General features: G+C 35.4%; 2 protein-coding genes across 2 annotated transcripts in view; both read left to right on the top strand.

Moving 5' to 3' along the window:
• Nucleotides 1–8,595, top strand: part of mis18bp1 (MIS18 binding protein 1) — a 13,337-nt gene extending 4,742 nt beyond the window's left edge. The window contains exons 5-16 of the mRNA XM_007561161.2: nt 502–623; nt 716–806; nt 1,541–1,644; nt 1,721–1,869; nt 2,845–2,902; nt 2,980–3,661; nt 4,465–4,643; nt 5,398–5,531; nt 6,852–6,994; nt 7,084–7,171; nt 7,260–7,314; nt 8,215–8,595. Coding sequence (XP_007561223.1) covers nt 502–623; nt 716–806; nt 1,541–1,644; nt 1,721–1,869; nt 2,845–2,902; nt 2,980–3,661; nt 4,465–4,643; nt 5,398–5,531; nt 6,852–6,994; nt 7,084–7,171; nt 7,260–7,314; nt 8,215–8,312 — 1,903 coding nt within the window. The 3' untranslated portion in view covers nt 8,313–8,595. The remainder of the gene's footprint in view (nt 1–501; nt 624–715; nt 807–1,540; nt 1,645–1,720; nt 1,870–2,844; nt 2,903–2,979; nt 3,662–4,464; nt 4,644–5,397; nt 5,532–6,851; nt 6,995–7,083; nt 7,172–7,259; nt 7,315–8,214) is intronic.
• Nucleotides 8,596–9,422: 827 nt separating this feature from the next.
• On the top strand, nt 9,423–20,657 carry tpp1 (tripeptidyl peptidase I). The gene is made up of 13 exons (XM_007561160.2): nt 9,423–9,514; nt 9,839–9,913; nt 10,960–11,099; nt 11,178–11,328; nt 11,997–12,118; nt 12,205–12,374; nt 13,228–13,426; nt 14,188–14,376; nt 15,622–15,691; nt 16,902–17,022; nt 17,100–17,261; nt 18,104–18,229; nt 19,793–20,657. The coding sequence occupies exons 1-13, from the start codon at nt 9,504–9,506 to the stop codon at nt 19,931–19,933; spliced, it is 1,677 nt and encodes a 558-aa protein (XP_007561222.1). The 5' UTR covers nt 9,423–9,503; the 3' UTR covers nt 19,934–20,657.
• Nucleotides 20,658–21,303: the final 646 nt, after the last annotated feature.

Here is a 21,303-nt window from a genome sequence, read left to right as displayed (position 1 = left end):
TCTGGTAAAATTATGACTTTATTCTGGTAAAATTATGACTTTATTCTGGTAAAATTATGACTTTATTCTGGTAAAATTATGACTTTATTCTGGTAAAATTATGACTTTATTCTGGTAAAATTATGACTTTCTTCTCATACCATTTCAATTCTTTTGTCATATGACTTTATTCTTGTAATATTGTGATTTTAATCTCAGAGTAAAAAAATAAAATCGTATTTCCCTTGTATTTCGTTGTAGCGTTGACCTCAATTCAAAGTCTAAATAAATAGAAGCTGTAAAACAAGATGGCCGCCTTGTGCGTGCTGACATTACGCTGTACTATGGAAACCCAATGAGTGCATTGGTGGGGAAAAGAAATTGGGATTTTCTCAAAGTTTAACCTTCAAAACCAAAAATTTGATAAATCGATAAAGTTGTTTTATCGCCCAGCCTTGTTTCGTACCTTAGCGGTGAGATTTTAGAGTGAACGCTTCCATTTTGTTTCTCTTTTCCTCCCAGAGAGGAGAACATTCAGTGGAACAGCAACGTCATCACCGAGCGGATCTCCAGATCGGTGCTGAAGACTGTCTCCGGCAGGGTGTACATTCTGATGGGACCGATGAACATCAAACTCGCCTCTGGTAGGAATTAACACCAAATCGTAATGGCCGCTTTAATTGTCTTTTAGAAAAGAAAGTGAGTTTCTCTTGATTCTCTCTCTTCGTTCCCTCAGATTTTCCAAAGAAGTTCTTGAAGAAGTTTGTGAATGGCTTCCCTTCAAACTGGAAGGCAATTTATGAGACGTTTCTGTCGGAGTCGAAAGAGTAAGAGGCTTGACAATATGGCTAAAAAAAGTATCACAGCATAAAAGTTTCATATCAGTCGATATTTATAGTTATTGATTCGTTTTTTTGGTTTAGATATCTGATATACTGCCAAACTGGTGGCGTGACCTTTCCAGTTTTTCCATTTTAAGTGAAATTCTGGGTTTTTGAAGATTTAATTTTTGAAACATCTGGATTTTTTTTCCCACCAATGGGTTTCCAGAGTGATGTCAGCATGGCTGGGCGGCCATCTTGTTTGACAAGCTGTTTTACTGCTTCTATTTGTTTGAACTTTGAATTCAAGACCACTGTACAACAAAATAAGCTACGATCTTGTGAAGTTATAATTTGGTTTCGATTATAGAGATAATACTTGTAATTTTTTTTTTCTGCTGATATTATAACTTTATTCTTGTATTTAAATAAAAATAAATAAATAAAATTTCTTTTATCCTGGCCCTGATACTTCAGACATCTCACAGAAGGGATGGTTGAAACAAAAGTCACTTCTTGGAAATATTTTCTGTTAATTATCTTTTAGAAAAGAAAGTGAGCAAAAACAAAATTGATTGATCTGGTATGAAAAAATCAGATTTTATTTTTGAGCCATATCGCTCAGCCCTGACCCATCGATCACGTTTTAGAGGAAAAACATCTCCTGACATTTATACCCATACAGCATTTTCATATCAATTTCCTTATTTTTATGAGTAAATATTATCTTGTTTCTGCAGGCAGGCAGAGAAGAAGAACAAGGATGCCGCCATTTTGGCTAAGAATGAATCCCAGCTCCCTTCCAGGCCTGTGAGGCAGCAGAAAATAAAATCTGTAAAAACACGTAAGAACAACATGAACAGATGGGATGCTGGGCGTTAACTTAGATCTGTTTCTGAGTTTTTATTTTCTAATTCCAGCCGAGTCGCTTCCTTCTGCCTCCTCCCTCAACGTGTCGCGAAGCGGCCGGGTCATCAAGCCTCCTCTGGAGTACTGGAAGGGAGGGAGAGTAATCCTGGACGCTCAGATGAACGTTACCATCCACGAGGGTTACGAGGCAACCAGCCCTGTAAGCACACATCACAATGACCAATCACTGATAATCAATCAATCGTTCAGTCTATTTTTTGTTATTTCTACGTCCTGAAGGATCTGAAAGGCCTGATAAAGGGTTAAAATATACGGAGAACCAATGCTGATATCCAGCGACTAAATGATTTATCGGATTATCGTAATTATTCAATTATTGAAATAATCATCAACTAATTTAATAATTGATTAATCTTTATCAAGAGTATACAAACTGAAAAAAGGCAATTTGCTTAAAAAGTAACACTCAGAGCAGTAATTAAGCCAAAACATTACAAAAAATATATACATTTTGCATTTAAACTAATAAAATACAAATTATGCCCTACTCAAAACTCGTCAAGTGGCAGTTTCAGCTTCACCCAATTCAAATTCTGTTAAAAATTATTATATTTGGCACCATTTGATCAATTATTAATCGTTAATCCAAAAAATAATTGACAGATCAGCCCTACTGATGTTACGTTGAGCAGAAAGGGCTGAACTTTTCACAAGCTGCAGATGCATCCTTTGCTACAAATCACACTAAAGGAAAGGTAAATTATTGAATTTTAAACAATAAAATGTTAATTTCCTTTTTTAAATAATTTTTTTGTTTATTTGAATCTTTTAATGCATTTCTGAGGTATAAAAATGGCTTAAGCGGTTAAACAAAAAATCTTTAGAATGTGCCAATTTTTTGCTGAATTAATTGCCAGAATAATATATTACTAATTGTTAGTTGCAGCCCTAAAAAATTTAAACTCTAACATGTCTGAATTAAAGCAATTTTGGAAAGAAGAGTTGGCCATTATTTCCTTACATAATAATTCAGATATTAGGGATGCTTGATAGGAGCTGTTAAAGCTCCCCTATATGGCTTTTTTTTTTTTTAAATCTGATTAATCAAAAACTAAAATAATTGCTAGTTCCATTCCTGTCCAGTTTCTAATTGTTAATATTCTTGTTCTCACAGGATATTTTAACGAACAAGCCCAAGAAGCCGGTGCAAGTCCTCTTCCCCTGCAATGACGGTACATCGGTCAGCGGAGGAAAACATTTGGCGCTGAATTGTGCAAAGACTCATCACAAATGTCTCCTTTGCTTCCAGGTTTGAAGCGACACAAATCGAGTCAAGACGAGAGCTGCTCTGTACCAGCGAGACGGTTAAAGGCGGACATGAAGCTGCACAGAGCTGAGACTAACCGGGACCAGACCGCTGATTCATCTAACGAGATGATTAGCAATCCAAAAGCCGTTTCTGGCAGAACGAGGTGCAACCGGCAGCGTCCAGGTGCAGAGAAAAGGTCGTGTTCGGACCCCAGTCCACAGAAACGACGTGGACCTGAGAGGTCATCAAAGAAACAGACACAGAACGCCACCAGGCCGCCAACGAGAACATCAGAAACCGTCACAGATCCTCATGAGTCTCCTCCAGTTCGCAATAAGGCATCAAACCGACTGTCGTGCGATTACGAGTTGCCGAGCACCAGAAGGAGACGAGGGCGCAGTGCGAAAGCTTTGACGAGTTCTGGTAAATCAGAGCCGGATGATGAGGTTTCATCCAGCCAGTCCCCAGAAGCTCCAAAGGAGAAAAAGAAAAGCAGAGCAGGGGGAAAGAGGAAAGAGGTGCAGGAGAAGAAGAAGAAAGAGAGCAGGAGTAGGAAGGCGCCGCCACCAGCGACGGCGACGAAGCCCGGCAGGAAACGGCAACAAAGCAAAGGCAGCGCTGTTGTTCCGCACGAGAAAGACGGAGACGAGTGGACGGAGGACGAGATCCTGAAACTGCAGGAGTACGTAGAATATTCCCAAAACACGCAAAGAATGAGATGAAGCTCTGAGGGAAAAAAGGAAATCACCTTTTTCCTCACCAGATATTGATCTCTGAAATACGGCTGCAACTAACATTTATTTTAGTTATCGATTATTCTATTGATTATTTTGACGATAAATCAATAGTACCAAAAAAAGGAACATTCTGAGGATTTTTTAATAACCGCTTATCAGAAATTAATTAAAAGATGAAAGTAAATAAATAATGAAATTCATTTTTTGAATAAAAAAATAAACATATTCCTGCCTAAAATTCAATAATATAGCATTCCTTTAGAGTTTGCTTAATCATTTGTAGCAAAGGATAAATCTGCAACAACAAAAAAACATACTTCCATCATCAACATGTGAAAAGTTCAGCCCTTTCTGTTTGACTTAACATTAATACACCGAAGAATTGATTTAGTAATTGGATTCAAAAGGTGATTAATATGAGAATTTAATTTTTTTTAACAGGAATTGAACCAGTGAAGCTAAAACTGTCATTTGAGGATTTCTGGGTCGAACATATTTGCAAAAAAAATTATTTTTCATCTTAAATATAAAGTTTATTGATATTTTTTTGTCAGTTTTGGCTTAATTACTGCTCAGAATATAAAGTTTTTTCAGCAAATGGCCTTTTTAAGAGTTTAAAAAAATCAATCGGTCAATCAAAGAAGCTAAATAATTAGCAGTGATTGCTTAAGATTTGTTCATAGATGCTACTGTATTCAGTTTCTGCTTGTAGGTCTGTGTGATAATCGATGTTTGTGTTTTTTTCCAGGGCGGTGACCTGCTATCCCAGACACGTAGTGGGTTACTGGGCGAAGGTAGCGAGGATGGTGGGGACACGTTCAGCTGAAGAGTGCTACAAGCAGCACACCTCCCAAGGAAACACCCAGAGTCCCAAGAAAAGCACCAAGAACTGCAAAAAGGTGAAGGAAGTGGCGGCAAAACCTGCAGGTAAATATGGATGCTTTGCAGTTGGAACGACCGCTATGAATTTGACTAACAATCTGGAATAACTAATAACTAGATCTGCACAATATATAATTCTGTATTACAATGATTAAGGACTGCATGGGGGTCATGTTTTATACATATATACCAATAACTAATTGGATTAATCACAATTAATCAGTTGTTGAAATAATTCTCAGCTAATTTAGTAATTGATTGTTAGCTGGAGTAAAGAGTCAGGAAAAAAAATATTTGCTTTAGAAAAATAAACATATTCGGAGCAGTAATTAAGCCAAAACTGTACAAAATATGTAAATACATGTTGTACTTAGGATAAAAACACCATTGTCTGTAAATATGTTCCACCCAGAACTAATTAAGTGGTGCAGTTGTAGCTTCACCCAGTTGAAATTCACTATAAGAATGTTAGATGTTGCATTTTAGGCAATAAAATGTTTTTTTTAATATATATGTATATATAATTATTTGCATCTTTTAATGAATTTCTAATATTTGTATTAATAGGCCATAAGTGGTTAAATAAAAAAAATCTGCAAAATATCAGATTAATCATCAGAATAATGACTAAATAATCGTTAGTTGCAGCACACGGCTGCCTGGATGCTATATTTGTAAGGGTCACTGAAGAAGGTCAAGAGTCGGGAAAATGTAGGTTTTTGAGTGTGATGAAGGTGTCTGAATTTCTGAGGTATTCCTGTGGTGTTTCAGCGGGCTGTGAATCTGTGTCCTCTTCCAGAGATTCCTGTGATATCTGCCCGAGTCGGAACGCTTAAAAGGATGAAGCAGGTGCGGCAGTTCTTGGAGAATCTGCCCAGAGACGACGTGGACGATGCTTTCAGCTCGGCATACATGCAGAACAAACGCATGGAGGTGCGTTTTCATCGCCTAATCGGCTGATTCGGGCGATTTTATTTCCATCCATCCATTATCTTATGGTCGGGAGGGGTGCTGGTGCCTATCGTAAAGGGGGAGAGCCGCGGTACACTCTAGTTCGCCGGTCCATCGCAGAAATCTTAAATTCGTGTCTCTAAAATTAAGCCGTTGAAATGTCCTAAATTTAAATACATTACTTACAATTCTTAAATTTTGCCGTGGCGGAACTATTTAATCTAGTAAAGTTTATGTTTTTATTTTCCTTACGAAATCGTCAGGCAACAGTTTAAGCCGCACATTAACGTCTTCATTACGTTCTTTTTTAAAAAATACGAACTTTATTAACAACAATGACAGTGACAATTTCAGAGAATACAAAACAAAATCAGCATAAGCACAATCATACCTCCTTATACTTGCAATATTTTACATATGTTGGACAAAAGAACGAGATTATTGTGTTCTGTGACCGCTAACTAGCTGGTAATATACCCTTGCTAGCTAGCCAGCTAGCTAGCTTGAAGACGTTTGTCTTCGCCACTGAATCATTTCTGCTGCTAACCCAGACGAAGCTACGTGTATTCTGTGCAAATAAGTTAATGTTTTATTTAGTGGGTTTTACCTGTTGAAGAATTTTTACTTCAACAAGTTGTTACTATTTAGCTTATTCAGGATCTAGAGCTATTAAATCACTCAACCAATTTATAGAAATTAACTAAAAAACAAAAAAGACATGGAGGACAACATGGCAGAATGCAATTTTAGGTTAAACACATAATTAACTCAAGTGTAATATATCAGATCACGACCAGGCACTTAAATTGTTTGGAGTTTGCTAAAATATAGTTTTATCTGTCCTTCACATTTTATTTTACTATCACTAAATAGCGTCAGTTTGCATTAAATTCCACAATTGCACACCAAGGAGCAACACAGCTATTTTCTGTACATTAGTTATAACTTTTTGGTAAAGTTAATCTCTTTTTGATAGCATTCCTAGTAAAATGAACATGTATAATTTGGTTGAATTATATATTTTGAAGTAAAATTAAAATTCAGCTGAGAAGGAGATTTAGGAAAGGCAGTAGAGCATGGAACCAAAAGAGAATGGAAATGGTACCATTTCTTCCTCAATAGTTTTCCATTCTTTCATATATATGCGATTTCCTTTTTGACATTGCTGTGGTGATAAAAGGTCTTAAACTTCATTCATAACAGTCTTTTAAAATTCTTAAATTTGAGTTGGTGCAACCTGCAGAAACCCTGCACGAAGCATTGTGAGCGGACTTGTCCTCCTTTCTCTGTGTCGATGCTCAGATCCCCTCCTTGTGTTCGAGTGAAGATCACGATTTTGCGATATCAGACCTGGAGCCTCAGACGCCAATGTCGTCGTGTTTCCCTGAGGCGAAGACGCCTCAGTGTTTGCACATAACTCCTGGCATGCTCGGCTCTCCAAACACGTAAGGCCTCTTCATCTGCTTTCTAACATGAAACACATGGAAAGTACACACAAACGAGCATCTCACGTTTTATTTTTTCACTTCTAAAGGAAAAATGACGACAAGTACGTCTTCCAGCTACAGAAGAGGATGAAGAAGAATCAGTTTAATGTCCGCAAAACCTCGTCTTCTAAAACGGTACAGACTTCTAGTGAATTAAAGGTTTTCTTTCAGAGATTTACGGGATATAAAAATCACACCTTTACCTCCTATTTTTATCTTTCAGAGGTTCTCGCCCACACCTTCCGCTAAGCGAACTGTACAAAGATGCGCTAACACAGGTAGGCGTACCTCGCTTAAACCTGTAGAAACTAATTTTAAAAAAATGCTTTTATAAGTAATTTCCATACATTTTTCACCTTTACTGCCTCATATGCCTCAAGCAAAGCAGCAATAAACTAACAATTATTTTAGATATCGATTATTCTAATAATTTATTTTGTAACTAAGAAAATGAAAATTTTCTTGCCTAAAATGCAACAACATTGCATTTCTGTAGTGATTTTGAACCAGGTGAGACTGAAACTATGCCACATGAGGAGTTTTGGCTAAAACATATTTACAGGCAAAATATTTTTTATTTTAAAAACAAAAGTTTCTATATTTTAAACAGCTTTGGTTTAATCATTGCTCTAAATATGTTGGGGATTTTTTAGCAACTGACTGTTTTTGAGTCTGTATTTTCCATTTAACAATTAATCAATGACTAAATTAGTTGGCAATTACTTAAATATTTGATTAGTCAGATTAATCGTTTCTGCCCACGTAGATATATAGGTAAATGGCACGTTTTAGATGTTCCCCTGATTTCAGTTCAGTGTATTAATAAAGAAACATTTTAACACAAGTCATACAGCTTAAAGGCAAGGCCACAAAATACTGAGGAAATGTATGTACACTTATATGATATCAATAAATACATTTCTTTCTCTTATTCTTCTGGCATTTAGCAAATAGAAATTATTTTAGTAATTCTAACTGACCTGAAATAAGAAAATATTTGTCTGATAACTTTATGTGGTACACATACACGTCTGTAAACATTAAAGGTGGAAAAATGTTTGGAAATTATTTATAATCGGTCCTTTTTTTTAACCTCAAACATCTGGCTTTATTTTGTTTTATTTTACATGAAACAAACTCCAGTTTATTTGCCTTAAATCTGTGATGTCTCTGTCCAGGAAAGGACACTTTTTTTGTGTTTGAGATGTTCCCCGAAGATGATGGCGAAATTTCCGAAAGCGATGACGAGGAAGACTTTTACTTCTCAGACAACTGATCTGGACTCATGGAATAAATTTACAAATATCTCAGGATTTTTAGTTGAAATTCTTTTCAGGAAACTCAGAAAATCACAGTGAAGGAGTAATGTTTAACCTTCTGAGATTTTTCTTAGGAAATGCAGGAAGTTGGACATTTAAACACACTTCTGTTGCTGGTTATGATCTGAAAAGTGATCCTCTGGGCTTCCTGTGGACTTCTGTAAATATGTTATTTCTTTAAAATCCTTCAAATAACCAGTTGTAATTATCTTTTTGAATAAACATTTTTCTATTCTTTCAGTTTTTGTTGATTTGTAATTAAATAAACTTGAAGGCAAAATACATCAATATGCTAAATTGTGTATTTTGGACTAAAATCTTTGAAATAAACTAAATATTTATGAGTAAAAAAACCCTCAAATGATCAGATGATACAAATATTCTTGTTTAGGTATTTTTGTGAAGCTGCATATGTCAGTATAAAGATCTTGGTTGATGATTTTTACTTGCATTTAATCTGAAATTAATCTAAGTTGACCATTGGTTTCTAAAATATAGCCCCTATTTAAAATAATGAGTGAAATCCAGTTTTAAAATCTAAAGCAAATTTATCATATTAAGTTTCTTCCTGTTTTTATCTAACGTAGAACACTTTTTCTTGCCTTCATTGTGTAACAAAAATGCTGTATACATAAAGACTGGCTCATCTAACTTACAACCACTGAGTTAGGTCAGGGATCTATAACCTTAATAGCCTAATTCAACTAAAAGAAACCCCATAAAACTCATTTAGAGCCACAAATAAATATATCTGGTGTAAATATTTATGTTTAGAAAATGTATCTTAAAATAAAGCTTAAAATTTTCACATTTTAAGCCACAAGATAAAATTATGTTATTTATGGAAAATTTTGTAAAAAAAAAAAAAGAAAAAAAATATATCGGCAAATGCTAATTCATGAAAAAAAATTGTTTAAAATATAATTAATTGATATTTTATTACATAGCAACTTTCAAATGTAAAATAAAATCGTTTTATGTTATCTTTCATCGGGAATGCAAACGATAGGAAAAAAAATATTTCGGTGTTTAGAAAGAAAAAAACGTCAGCAGTCACGTGGAACCGCGTCACGTGACACTCCTCTGTATAGCCGCTCATTAAAGAGGACACAAGCTGACTTTAAACAGCAGGAGCAGTCAAGGACACCATGAACACAATGTAAGTGCTCGTAACTTCTGACTTTTTAAAAATACATTTCATAATTTAACTACAGTCGGAGGGATTCGGTGAAACTGAGGCGCGATTGTTTGTTTTTATTTTTGTAACGTGACCCAGATTGAACGCTGCCGCCGCAGGTCAGAGCTGAAATGTGTCTCTAGTAGAAGATGAAATGTTTGTAATCAGAGTTTCTATAAATTAAAAATTCCTGTTAGAAACAGATATTAAAGACTGTCTGACAAACACAAGCTGCTTTCAGCATGTTCAAACTTCCGGGTGTAATTGTAATGAAAAGCTCCATTTAATTTTGTTTTTCTCCAACAGATTACTCTCCTTCGTGCCTCTGTTGTTCAGCTCGTTGGTCTCCAGCGGGTTCCTTGAATATGACCAAAATGTCATGTAAGGAAACTGTTATCCCATCACTTTCTAGTTTTATTACTTAAAACTGTAATAATAATGATTTTAGGTCAGCTAGGGTTTATTTGTATTTGAAGAATATGGAAGAAATATAGTCTAAGAGCCAGACTTTTTTTTTAATGCGTTACATTTGTAATACTGAATATTGACACTTTGCAGTTGTACAACTTTATTTATTAATATTATTTTTTACTTTAAATTCGCCAGCAAAACTTTCACCTGCATAATTTGGTCGACCAGGCCAAAGCAATCGACACTAGATTGAGTGGCGCTGTGGCTTTTAGCCAATCAAATCACGCTCCTTTGATCACATGACAAGCAGTTGGGAGGTTTCGACAGATGATTACCACATTTGTTTCTGATGCAAAGGAGAAAAAAAAAAAACTAAAAAAATTCATTGTCTAAAAAAATCTGATTTTACTGAAACTATATTTCTTCCATGAAAGGAATTCTCTACATTTGCAATTGCTTTCTTTTTAATTAAAAATTACATCTTGGTAACAATGTCTTTGAAAAGAAGTCTGTTCTCATGTATTGTTTTATTTCCTATAGTCTTTAAAATGTATTTCTGTGTCTATTAAAGCAGGGTTAGCAGGTCTGCTGTTTTTATTAAAGTTTTATCCTCTCAGCTCATTAATGTGGCTTTTTTTTGGGAATAAGCAATTTTATAGTGATCGCAAAACTCCACAAACTGGATTTAATGCTTACCGTTCAAGAACAAGTGTTGAATTTTTTACTATTTTTGACATTTTTAAACCGTTACCATATCCTTTATAGATCCAGCTGGTTGCATTGGTGCTAAAATCTCACTTTCAGGAAAAAACTTGTTGAGCTAAGCACTTAAAGTTTCAGCACAACATATACTGATAATGTTTTTATTCTATTGGCAGGTTTTCTTTTTCACTTATAACAAGACATTTTATATGTTATTATATGTTAAAATGGCTTGCCATAAATGGCCAAAGCAAAGATATCAACGTATTTATTGATGTCTGATAGTAAATCCTAATTTTAATTATTTTTTTTAGACTCCCACAGGACTGGACCCAAGCAGGTCGGGTGGATCCTTCAGAGCAGCTGGAGTTGACCTTTGCCCTGAAGCAGCAGAACGTCGACCTGCTGGAGGAAACGCTCAGACGGGTGTCGGACCCCGACTCGCCTCAGTACGGTAGGCAGTGAGGTTTTTAAACAAACGCAGGATCTGATTCTGTCACTAAGTGAGAGAGAAATGATCTGTCCTCTGCAGGAAAACACCTGAGTCTGCAGGAAGTTTCCTCTCTGGTTCGTCCGTCTGCACTGACCCAGAAGGTGGTGCACCGCTGGCTGCAGACTCACGGGATTTCAAACTGTCGGACGGTTCACACTCAGGACTTTTTACAGTGCAGCACGACTGCAGAGTAAGCACATCTGCTCTCAGCTGCTTTACTTTACTTTATTCACTCACTTGGGAGGCGACACAGATACTCTTGCTGGGGTTTTGCAACTTCTGTGAAAAGGTTCTGCTTTCACCATGTGAGGAAGTTCCTGTTTTTGCAGTGAAAATGGTGAAACTTTGAGCTGCAATCTGCAGAGATTAGAGCCGTTTGAGTCTATTAAAATGGCAGCATTTCACAAAACACTGTAAAAACACAAAATCTTTTTGTGGTCTAGATTCCAGTGCAAATATTTTTGGCATGACAAAACTACAAAACTAGACAAAACTAACTTAAAAGTAACTTTTAGCAAGAAAATTTTGCACAGTTTTGACTTAATTACTGCTTTGAATATGTTGTTCTTTCAGCAAATGGCCTTTATTTTGAGTCCCTTTACGGCAATTAATCAGTTTCTAAATTAGTTGATGATTATTTCAATAATCAATTGTTTCAGCCCTGGTTTGGTTGATTCAATTATTTGAAACTACTCTTTGTATTTATTCAGGTTATCTTTTTATTGTTTTAAACCTGGTTTCTTAATCTGAAACTCTAGAGTGTCAAAAAATAAAGAATATTTTCTTTGCTGCACACCTGTTCATTTTGATTACGGTAGTGAGTTTAACAGGATTTCTTTTTTTCTTTTTTCTATTAAGGGTTGCAGAGGCTCTTCTTCCAGGAAGTAGATTTCACCGTTACGTCAGAAACGGTCACTCCATCGTGAGATCTTCCAGTCCGTATTCAGTCCACAATGAGGTTCACCAACATCTGGATTTTGGTGAGATTTTGCTCGTTTCTAAACTGATCAGCTGTCATGTTTTCAGGTCCGGATCGGTTCTAATATCTTGTTTTGCTCTTTTGTAGTCGGAGGCCTTCATCGTGTCCCACCTAGAGAAAAAGACGCCAACAGAAAGGGGCCGCGTTCCAAGGCGGGGGCTCACCTCGGCGTGACGCCAGCCGTCCTGAGAACTCGCTACAACCTGACGGCGACTGACGTGGGATCAGCTGAGAACAACAGCCAGGCCGTCGCTCAGGTCAGGATTTATTTATTAAGCCTTTCTCACTTTCTTTCTATTTTACTTCATTTTTCTTCTTTTCCTCATTGGTGGAAACAGACACAATCAACATCCTTTAGCCACAACAGATAAATCCACAAAAGAAAATTGGAAAAGCAAAAAGATCAACAACTGTTTCATGTTGTCTCATCTTGTGTTTTTCAATTTTTAAAATTTTTTTTTAAATGTACATAATTTTCTAGTAAATAATCAGAAATAACATGTAACAATGTTTAACCCAGCACCTGGATTTTCTACTGAATGAAAAACAAACATTTAAACCAAAGACTCACCAGACTCACACCTGCAGTTTCTGTGAAAGTTTCATTGTTTTTATTGAAAGAAACTGATTTGGAAAAATGTTATTTTGCCTGTTTTTTTTTTTTGTTTTGTTTTCGTTACTTATATGAATTATTGTCATTTTGGTCCTTAAAATACCAAAATTTCCACTTCATAATTTAAGTGGAAATTATGCAATTTTTAAATATTGAATGAATGATAAATTGATTGGTTACTGGAGTAGACTTTTTACCTAATACTTTTTTACTCTTTGAGTAATTTCTTGGCTACTTTTTCCTTTTATTTGAGTAAAAATAATAGGAAAAAGCCAGTAGACATTACAGCTGTCTTTCTCAAACTGTTGTCCCCTTGCGCCCCCTGTTGGTCCGCAAGGTACTGCATGTAAACGACCGTTTATTTGCCGTGACGTCAGCTCAAAGTGCGAAGCTACAGCTAGCTTTCGAAGGATTGTGGTTAAAAATAATAATGGATAAGAGGCTTAAAACCGGGTCATTAAAAAGAAAAACTAATGTTTTTCTGTCCTCCTCTTCAGTTTCTGGAGCAGTACTACCACCCAGCTGACCTGGCCGAGTTCATGCAGATGTTCGGTGGGACCTTCCAGCATCGCTCCGAGGTGGATCGGGTCGTCGGCACCCAGGGAGGAGGGAAAGCCGGCCTAGAGGCCAGCCTGGACGTGGAGTACATCATGAGCACCGGGGCAAACATCTCCACATGGGTCTTCACCAATCCAGGTCTGCTAGGACACAAAAAGAAATGAAAATCTGCTCAGATTATTCATTTAAAATGCCTCCATTTTGTTTTACAAAGCTGTAATAAAACAGTCTCTGTATTTTACAGTAAATGCAAAAGTATTGTCAGCTTCTGGAGAACAATAAATTATATTTTGAAGGGAATTTAACTCTTGTGACTAAAAATGAAGATACAAAAATACAAAAGAACATAAATTAATATATGCAGTTTAAAATGAATCGAAATTCATCCCAAACTGCTCAACCTGGCCAAATTTGATACAAATTGCTTCAAAACAATTCAGATTATGCAAAAATCAGAATCAAAAGATAAATTAACAAATTGTTTGTCGAATCATTTTTTTGTTCAACAATACTTGAATAATTTTTTTGAAAATGGTATATTCTGTTTACTCATCAATGTATAAATAATCCTTTGTTAATTTTACATATAAATAAATATGAAACAACTAAAACTACCGCTATAACTGATAAAAATTAAGCAAAACAATATTTGACTAATAAAAACTAGCACTCTAAAACTAAATTGGACAAAGAGCAACAAAATAAAACTAAACTACTATCACCCCGATATAAACCCAGACATTTGTAGCTTAAATGAAACATTTTTAAAAACTGAAAACATGGCAGTTAAAAGCAAATTCAGCCTTACAAGTGAAACCAATCGAGAAACAAACGGAAATGTTTTGCATCCAAACTCTAAGTTTGTTGTGTAATTATGTCCGCTCCCGCTTCCTGTCCAGGTCGACATGAGACCCAGGAACCTTTCCTCCAGTGGATGGTCCTGCTCAGCAACATGTCTGACCTGCCCTGGGTTCACACCATCAGCTACGGCGATGACGAGGACAGCCTGTCTGCCGCCTACATGACGCGCATCAACACGGAGTTCATGAAGGCCGGGGTCAGAGGTCTTTCTCTGCTCTTCGCCTCGGGTCAGTCGATGCTTACAGATGTTCAACAACGCTCGCAAAACTGTAAAAACACAAAATATTACCAAGATACTTCTAATGCAAATAACTTGGTACACTTGAATTAGATCAAACTAATTTACAAATATCTTTTCAGCAAAATAGTTTCTTAATATTGATGAAAAAGTTCTAGTTCCTCTGGTTATTTCCCTAATAACATGGGGAAATGTGAAATAATCTGCCAATGGAACAAGAACTTTTCCATAGTTATGAACGATATATCGGCACTAACATCGCTATCGGACAATATTTGTCATTTTGTAACGCATCGGTATCGGTCCGATGAATAAAACCGGGCCGATATGAACAACTGATATTTATTTTTAACTTGTTGCAGTCTGTTTCTGGTCTTTTTTTTTCTCCAAAGGTGTCAAAACGGTAGTGAAATGCATAAAATATCAGTTATTGGCCATAACGGCAACATCTGATATTAATATTGGCCCAAAGTTTCATATCGGTTCATCCCTTCTTTTTCATCAATATTAAGAAATTATTGACTTTAAACAAGCGCATATTTCTTGCTACAAAGTTTTTTGTCAGTTTTGTTTTATTTTAAATGTACCAAGATTTTCTTACTTAGAATATTGGTTATTGGCCGATACTTAATGTGAAGCTGATATTATCTACTTCAGCGAAGGTCTAAAAATCATCCACTATCCTTTTCTGCTCTGCTGTCAGAGAAGCTTGACTGACGGACCGGCCCACCAGATCATCTCTGCACATTTCCAGTTACCAATAATCACCTCAGTGTTGCCAACTCAGCCACTTTCTTGCTATGTTTAGTGACATTTCAGATAAAAAATAGTGTTATAGGTCAACATTGGAATCGGCAGGTCAGACTTTTTAAAGATTGATAATTGGCAATCGGACAGAAATCTGAAATCAGTGCATCCCTAGTACTAAAAGATATTTGCTCTAGAAACTAAACCAAAAATATTTGGTAATATTTTGTGTTTTTACAGTGAAAAAGTTGACCCGCACCATCAGCACAGCATGACCTTCGGTCAGCTTTGGGTTGTAATAAGGTCGACAATCATGTGAGGACTGATGCGTGTGACCTTTAGTTGTGAAATTACCACAACTTCCTGTTAAAAATTATTCAGAAAACCTCAGTGAGGAACAAAAACTTCCATTCATCAGGATCACAGAGAGACTTTGGATAAGTTCAGCTTGTTTTGTCTCCTTATCTGAACCTGGTGTTGTGTTCAGGCGACAGCGGCGCTGGATGCAGACATCTAGGGAAGGAAAACACATTCAGACCCAGTTTTCCTGCCTCCAGGTAGGACTCCCAGTCCTCACATCAAACCTTTATGCTGAAGCATTCAAATATCTGTTCATTTATTTATTCATGCTACAACCAGAAATGTTTTACTATCTGATGAACTAACAGAAGATGAGAGTTTATTTATGAAATAAAAATAAACTAATATGTCCAAATGCAATTCATAACAGAGTGGACGTTTGAAAACAAATCCTCAAGCTTTGAATATGTCACAGAGGAAACCTAGTGATTAATCGATTTATTGAAATAATCATCAAGTGGTTTAATAATTGTCTAACTGGAGTATACAGGGTCAACACAGGCTAATTGCTGAGAGAACAACATTCTCAGAGGAGCAAATGTCCAAAACACGTCTATATTTTCCATTTAAGATTAAAGAAACATATTTCGCTTTAATATGTTCTTTAATTAATTGGATAAAATATTTTTTGGCACTTTGCAGATTTTTTATTTAAGCACTTAATCCTTTTTTACATATTAGAAATACATTAAAAAATGCAAATAAACAAATTATTCAATTAATTTTTTAAAGTAAGAAAATAATTTTTTTCCCCCTAAAATATAACAACATACCATTTCATTTGGACACACTTGATCATGTGTTGCAAAGGATGCATTTGAAGCCTCAGAAAAAGCTCCAAATGCATGGGGAAAAATACTTAAAAAGGTTTCATTTGATCTTAAATGTATATATTTTTGTACAGTTTTAATTAAAGCTCTGGATATTTTGTTCCTTCAGAAATTGTCGTCTTTTGAGTCTATTTTCTCCAGTTGACAATAAATCGATGACTAAATTATTTGATGTTTTTTTTTTTTAAATAATCGAATCATCACGATAAATCTGATTAATCGTTTTGGCCTTGCAGTAAATATAGTCAGAGCTACAATGGAGAGGTTTAAACCAAATTATAGTCCATGGTTCAAATGGCCCAGTCAAATTCGGCGCCTCAATCTAATTAAAGCTTTTCAAGAAAAAAATAAATGAAACTCATCCAGATGTTTAAACCTGGAACTGCCTTTTAGGTTTCTGTTTCTACACAAAAATAAAACCATCTATAATTTTTCTTTCACTTCACAATTGTGACATAAATTCCCAATAAGTGTCAAAACATTAAAACCTTCAGGGACTCTGAGTGCTTATGTAAGGAGGGTAATTAAATGTTTATTAATTGCTGTGACGGTTTCTAAGTGGTTCTGTATTTCTCAGCCCCTATGTGACCACAGTTGGAGGAACTTCCTTTAAAAACCCGTTTAAAGTAACTTATGAAGTCACAGATTACATCAGTGGAGGAGGATTCAGCAACGTCTTCAAGATGCCCGAGTACCAGGTCCAGAAATGCTTTGTGTTACCTGACCAATTATTTTTAAAAGTGTAACTAATAGCTTCTGTTTTTCATTTGTTTAGGTGAGCGCGGTGGAGGGTTACCTGAAGAGCGTGAAGGCGACTCTTCCTCCTCAGTCGTACTTCAACACGAGCGGCAGGGCCTACCCGGACATGGCTGCCCTGTCTGATAACTACTGGGTGGTCAGCAACAGAGTACCCATCCCCTGGGTGTCCGGAACCTCGGTAACCAAAACCACCCATTAATAAAGTGTCACATTAAAATTACTCCCAGTCCACTAACAGAAAAACATGATAGAAAAATATATAAACATGGGAATTAAGTGTTTCAAATATTTTTATTTTCTGCAACCTAAGAGGTTGGCCCTACAGCCCTAATGTTTTATTATACCTTATAAATATATTTAAATAAAATCTTCTGATTATTCAGTCAGTATTTAATACAGCTCACAAAATTATAAGACATACTTTTATAAATTATGTCTTAGAATTTAATTATTTCATAATTGTATTCAATTTTAAAATATGTATAATACAATTTTATTTCAAAAATATTCTAAATATATTTTATTTATAAAATGTTCTATAATATTTTAGAAAAATATAATACAATATGTTAAAATTTATATTTGGTATATAAAATGTATTATGTCAAATATAATGTATATTATATATACTGTTTAATAAAATATATTTTTATAGTAATGTGTAAAAATATTTTATTATAAGTAAAATATTATTTGATGCTTCTTTTTTTTTAAATCAACATTTTCCCTGAAAAATGTTGTTCATCTTTTCATGTTGATCATCATGAAAAGATAATCAACCGCCGTGATACAAGAGAAAATGGCCGCTTATCAGTTAATCATTAGTCAATTGATGAGATCATCAACTTTAGATTAATTTATTAATCTAAACCAAACATTATCAAAGTTTCTGCTAAACAAAGATTCATAGAAAGTTTTGAAGTTTAGAACTTTTTCATAGACAGCTCACAGTTTTAGCATTTTTAAAGTGTTTGCAGCTTCACTTGTCTCTCGGTTATTCTGAGCTTTTGCTCCTGTCAGGCATCGACTCCTGTGGTCGGAGGCATGCTGTCCCTCATCAACGGCCAGCGTCTGTCCAGGGGCCTGCCTGCGCTCGGCTTCCTCAACCCGCGCCTCTACAAGCTGAAAGGACCCGGCCTGTTTGACGTGAGTGAAGCCCGTCAGTCACAACAAATCCAGTTCCAAGATTCTAACTCCCTCCATTTATTCTTGTATCAAGTTTCCAGGTCATCATAATATTAGACTATCTTGTCTTAAATCACAAATTAGTAGTAATTAGTAATTAACTACATTTTTGGGAGGATAGATTCAATTTAATTTGAAAAACACATGCCTGATCTGAAAATAATTTTCAATAGTACCTGTCTGACAACATGAAGGAGGCTAAAATATGGTGGCGAAAACTGTGGACAGTTGAGAACCTTCCTAGAAACTAACCTGATTTCAAGAGTTCATCCAAAATAAAATCTAAGTCAGGGGGAGTTCAAACGTTTTGACACACGGGACTAAAATAAATTAAATCATAATAAGAGAGAGGGGGCCAGGCAAAAAAACTCCCCACAGAATACTGACTGTTTTAGTCTACTCAATCATAAACTAAGTTGCAATACTTTAATTACATTATTTTTGTTGATGTTTGAAAGATTATTGTAGATCCAAAATGGTTTTACTGGTGTACCTCACTATTAGTGAATTTTTAAAGGTCTTGACTGACTTGGTTGACCACGTGTGAAATGACCAGTTATTAGGTTACGGGGCATTTACTTGTTTTTTATTCGTTTTTCCTCCTTAATGATAGAAATTATGACTTTAAAACAGTTTTTTGTATTTACACAGGTTATATTTTATATTAAAATTGTTTTATCTTTAAGGAGCCACGTTGTTTTTCTCAGTATTATACACCAAAGTAGGTAGGCAAACAGTTAATCAACTTATAATTGTCAATTAATGGTTTTTTACCGTAAAAGTTGTTCCAATTATTAACTAATGTCGGCTTCGACCTAAGTTTAGTGTTGTAGTTTGGCCGCCGTCCAGCAGAGGGCGCCGCTGGTCATCCTTAAGCTGAGCCGGTGATGTAGGAACAAAGATGGCGGCCATAATGGAACGGTAAAGAGGAACGGTCCAAACTGAGTCCGATGCACTTTATGCGATTCTGTTTTTAAATGTAGTTTAACTTTATTAGCGCTGCGTCAGTTTCTCATTCTGAATGGCTGCTGTGCTGCTAAGGTAAGGATAAAATGGCAGAAAAGCGGAGAAAATTGAACATGATTGAAAAAACATGACTGATTTTAACGGCTGTAGTCGTGAGTTACTGCGCTTCATTTAGCGGAGTTTTAACCGCAGGCAGCACTGCTGTGTGATTCTCTGTTGATGAGGGAGTAAGTGTTTCACATATTTTAATCTTTTATTTTTCTACTCAGCAACATACAGGTTCATGTTTTGTTATATTTTATAAATGTGTAGGTTTAATAATGGGAGAAAACTACATTTTTCTGTTTATTTAGTCAGTATTTAATACAGCTGACACAAAATAATGTTAAAATTTAATGTTTTTCCTTTTTAATCTAGCATATTATGACAAATATAGCAGTCTTGATGCAAGAGAAAACTCAAGTTTTTAAGAAAATGTCCATTTATCTGTTAACTTTAGTCTGTTCTAATCAGTAACTTTCATCTCCAGGCTAAAGTGAATGTCATGTTTCTCTGCAGGTGACTGAAGGGTGTCACCTGGGCTGCCTGGACGAGAAGGTTCAGGGGCAGGGCTTCTGCGCCGCCCCGTCGTGGGACCCCGTCACCGGCTGGGGCACGCCAAACTACCCCGCACTGCTGGCTGCCCTGCTGTCCCAGTGAACAGAACCAACCGGCCAGAGCTGGGAAAGGAACTGCTGCACCCGGATCAACCCGACAGTCAGGTTCTTGGTGCCAAAGGCGGGACAGTAGAGAGGCCATACTTTGGATTATTGCTGCTGATTTTTCCATTTTTAATGAATCATCATTCAAATTTCCTATCAATCTGGGTTAAAATCACTTTCTTCCATTTAGTGTTGGCTCCGCCAGGGAATCATTTTTAAAGCTTTACCACTGTTGCTTTTTATTTGCAATTAATGCATTTTTACTAGACAGTATTTTCTCAAATTTGGGGCAAACATGCAGCTTTTATTTTCAGGGATCTTTTACATTTTGTGCAGAAATATAGTTTATTTCTAGATAAACTTATAAGGGTCAGAAAAATGCACTGGACAAATATATCGGATATTTATTTTAACTTTCTTTAATTCTAACAAATGCATGCAGTTTGTCCTTCATATCACTGAGATAAAACAGGAACACTACTTGTGGCTTAACAGGTTATTCAATTTGATTCTGCTGTCTACGAGATCATAAAAATGCACCGTCGTGTGGGTTTGACAATGACTTGGCAGTTTTACCCACAATGCACTCTTTGCAAAATCACAAATCAAATATGTGGAGTTTTATTTCCTATAAATTAAAATAAAAATGTGGAGGATTTTTGAGTTGTATTGTGTAGGAAAAACATCCAGAAGAGAAAATTAAAGATTTTGATACTTTAATCAGAAATGTTTGTCGTTTTTGAAATTTATGTTGTAGTTCTGATGTTTAACTGTCCAAAAAGACTAGCAAACTTGCAAAATGAAATTATCAGCAATAAAAAACATTTTTTTAAAAAGGGGAAAATATGAATGCACCTCAATAAATATTAACTGAATTTCGGTAATTCAATTCAAAAAGTTAATCTCGTAAATTGCAATGAATTATAATGTAGAAAAAGTTAAAATGAGCTCAACTTCCATTCAGATTTTTTTGTTTAGAGAGTTTATAATCCATTTTATTTACAATTTTGTGCAGATTTTGTTTTTGTCATAGTTTTAGTTGCTTGGGTTTTATTGATTTGCTTTTTATTTTGGATTTTTAAAATATCTTCCAGTGTTAATTGCCTTTTACAATATTAAAGGTTTTCTTTTAGGGCAAACTTGTATTATTATACCATTATCAATATATAACTTGAAAATTCTTAAAATATTCTTGAAATAATTTATTGAACAATTAATCATCCAGTAAATGTTAAAATTCTCATTTTCTGAGGAAATCCGCTTTGCAATATTAGCTTTAAGTCACAATCTTTTAAATAAAACTTTAAATCTTTGGAGGTTTTTTTTTTTGCATATTTTAATCTGTAGATTTGAAACAACTCAGCGGTG

This window comes from Poecilia formosa, unplaced genomic scaffold, assembly GCF_000485575.1.
Source record: "Poecilia formosa unplaced genomic scaffold, Poecilia_formosa-5.1.2 Scaffold123, whole genome shotgun sequence".
Classification (NCBI taxonomy): domain Eukaryota; kingdom Metazoa; phylum Chordata; class Actinopteri; order Cyprinodontiformes; family Poeciliidae; genus Poecilia; species Poecilia formosa.
The sequence above is the reverse complement of the archived record's forward strand: the minus strand, read 5'-3'. Positions and strand labels throughout refer to the sequence as shown.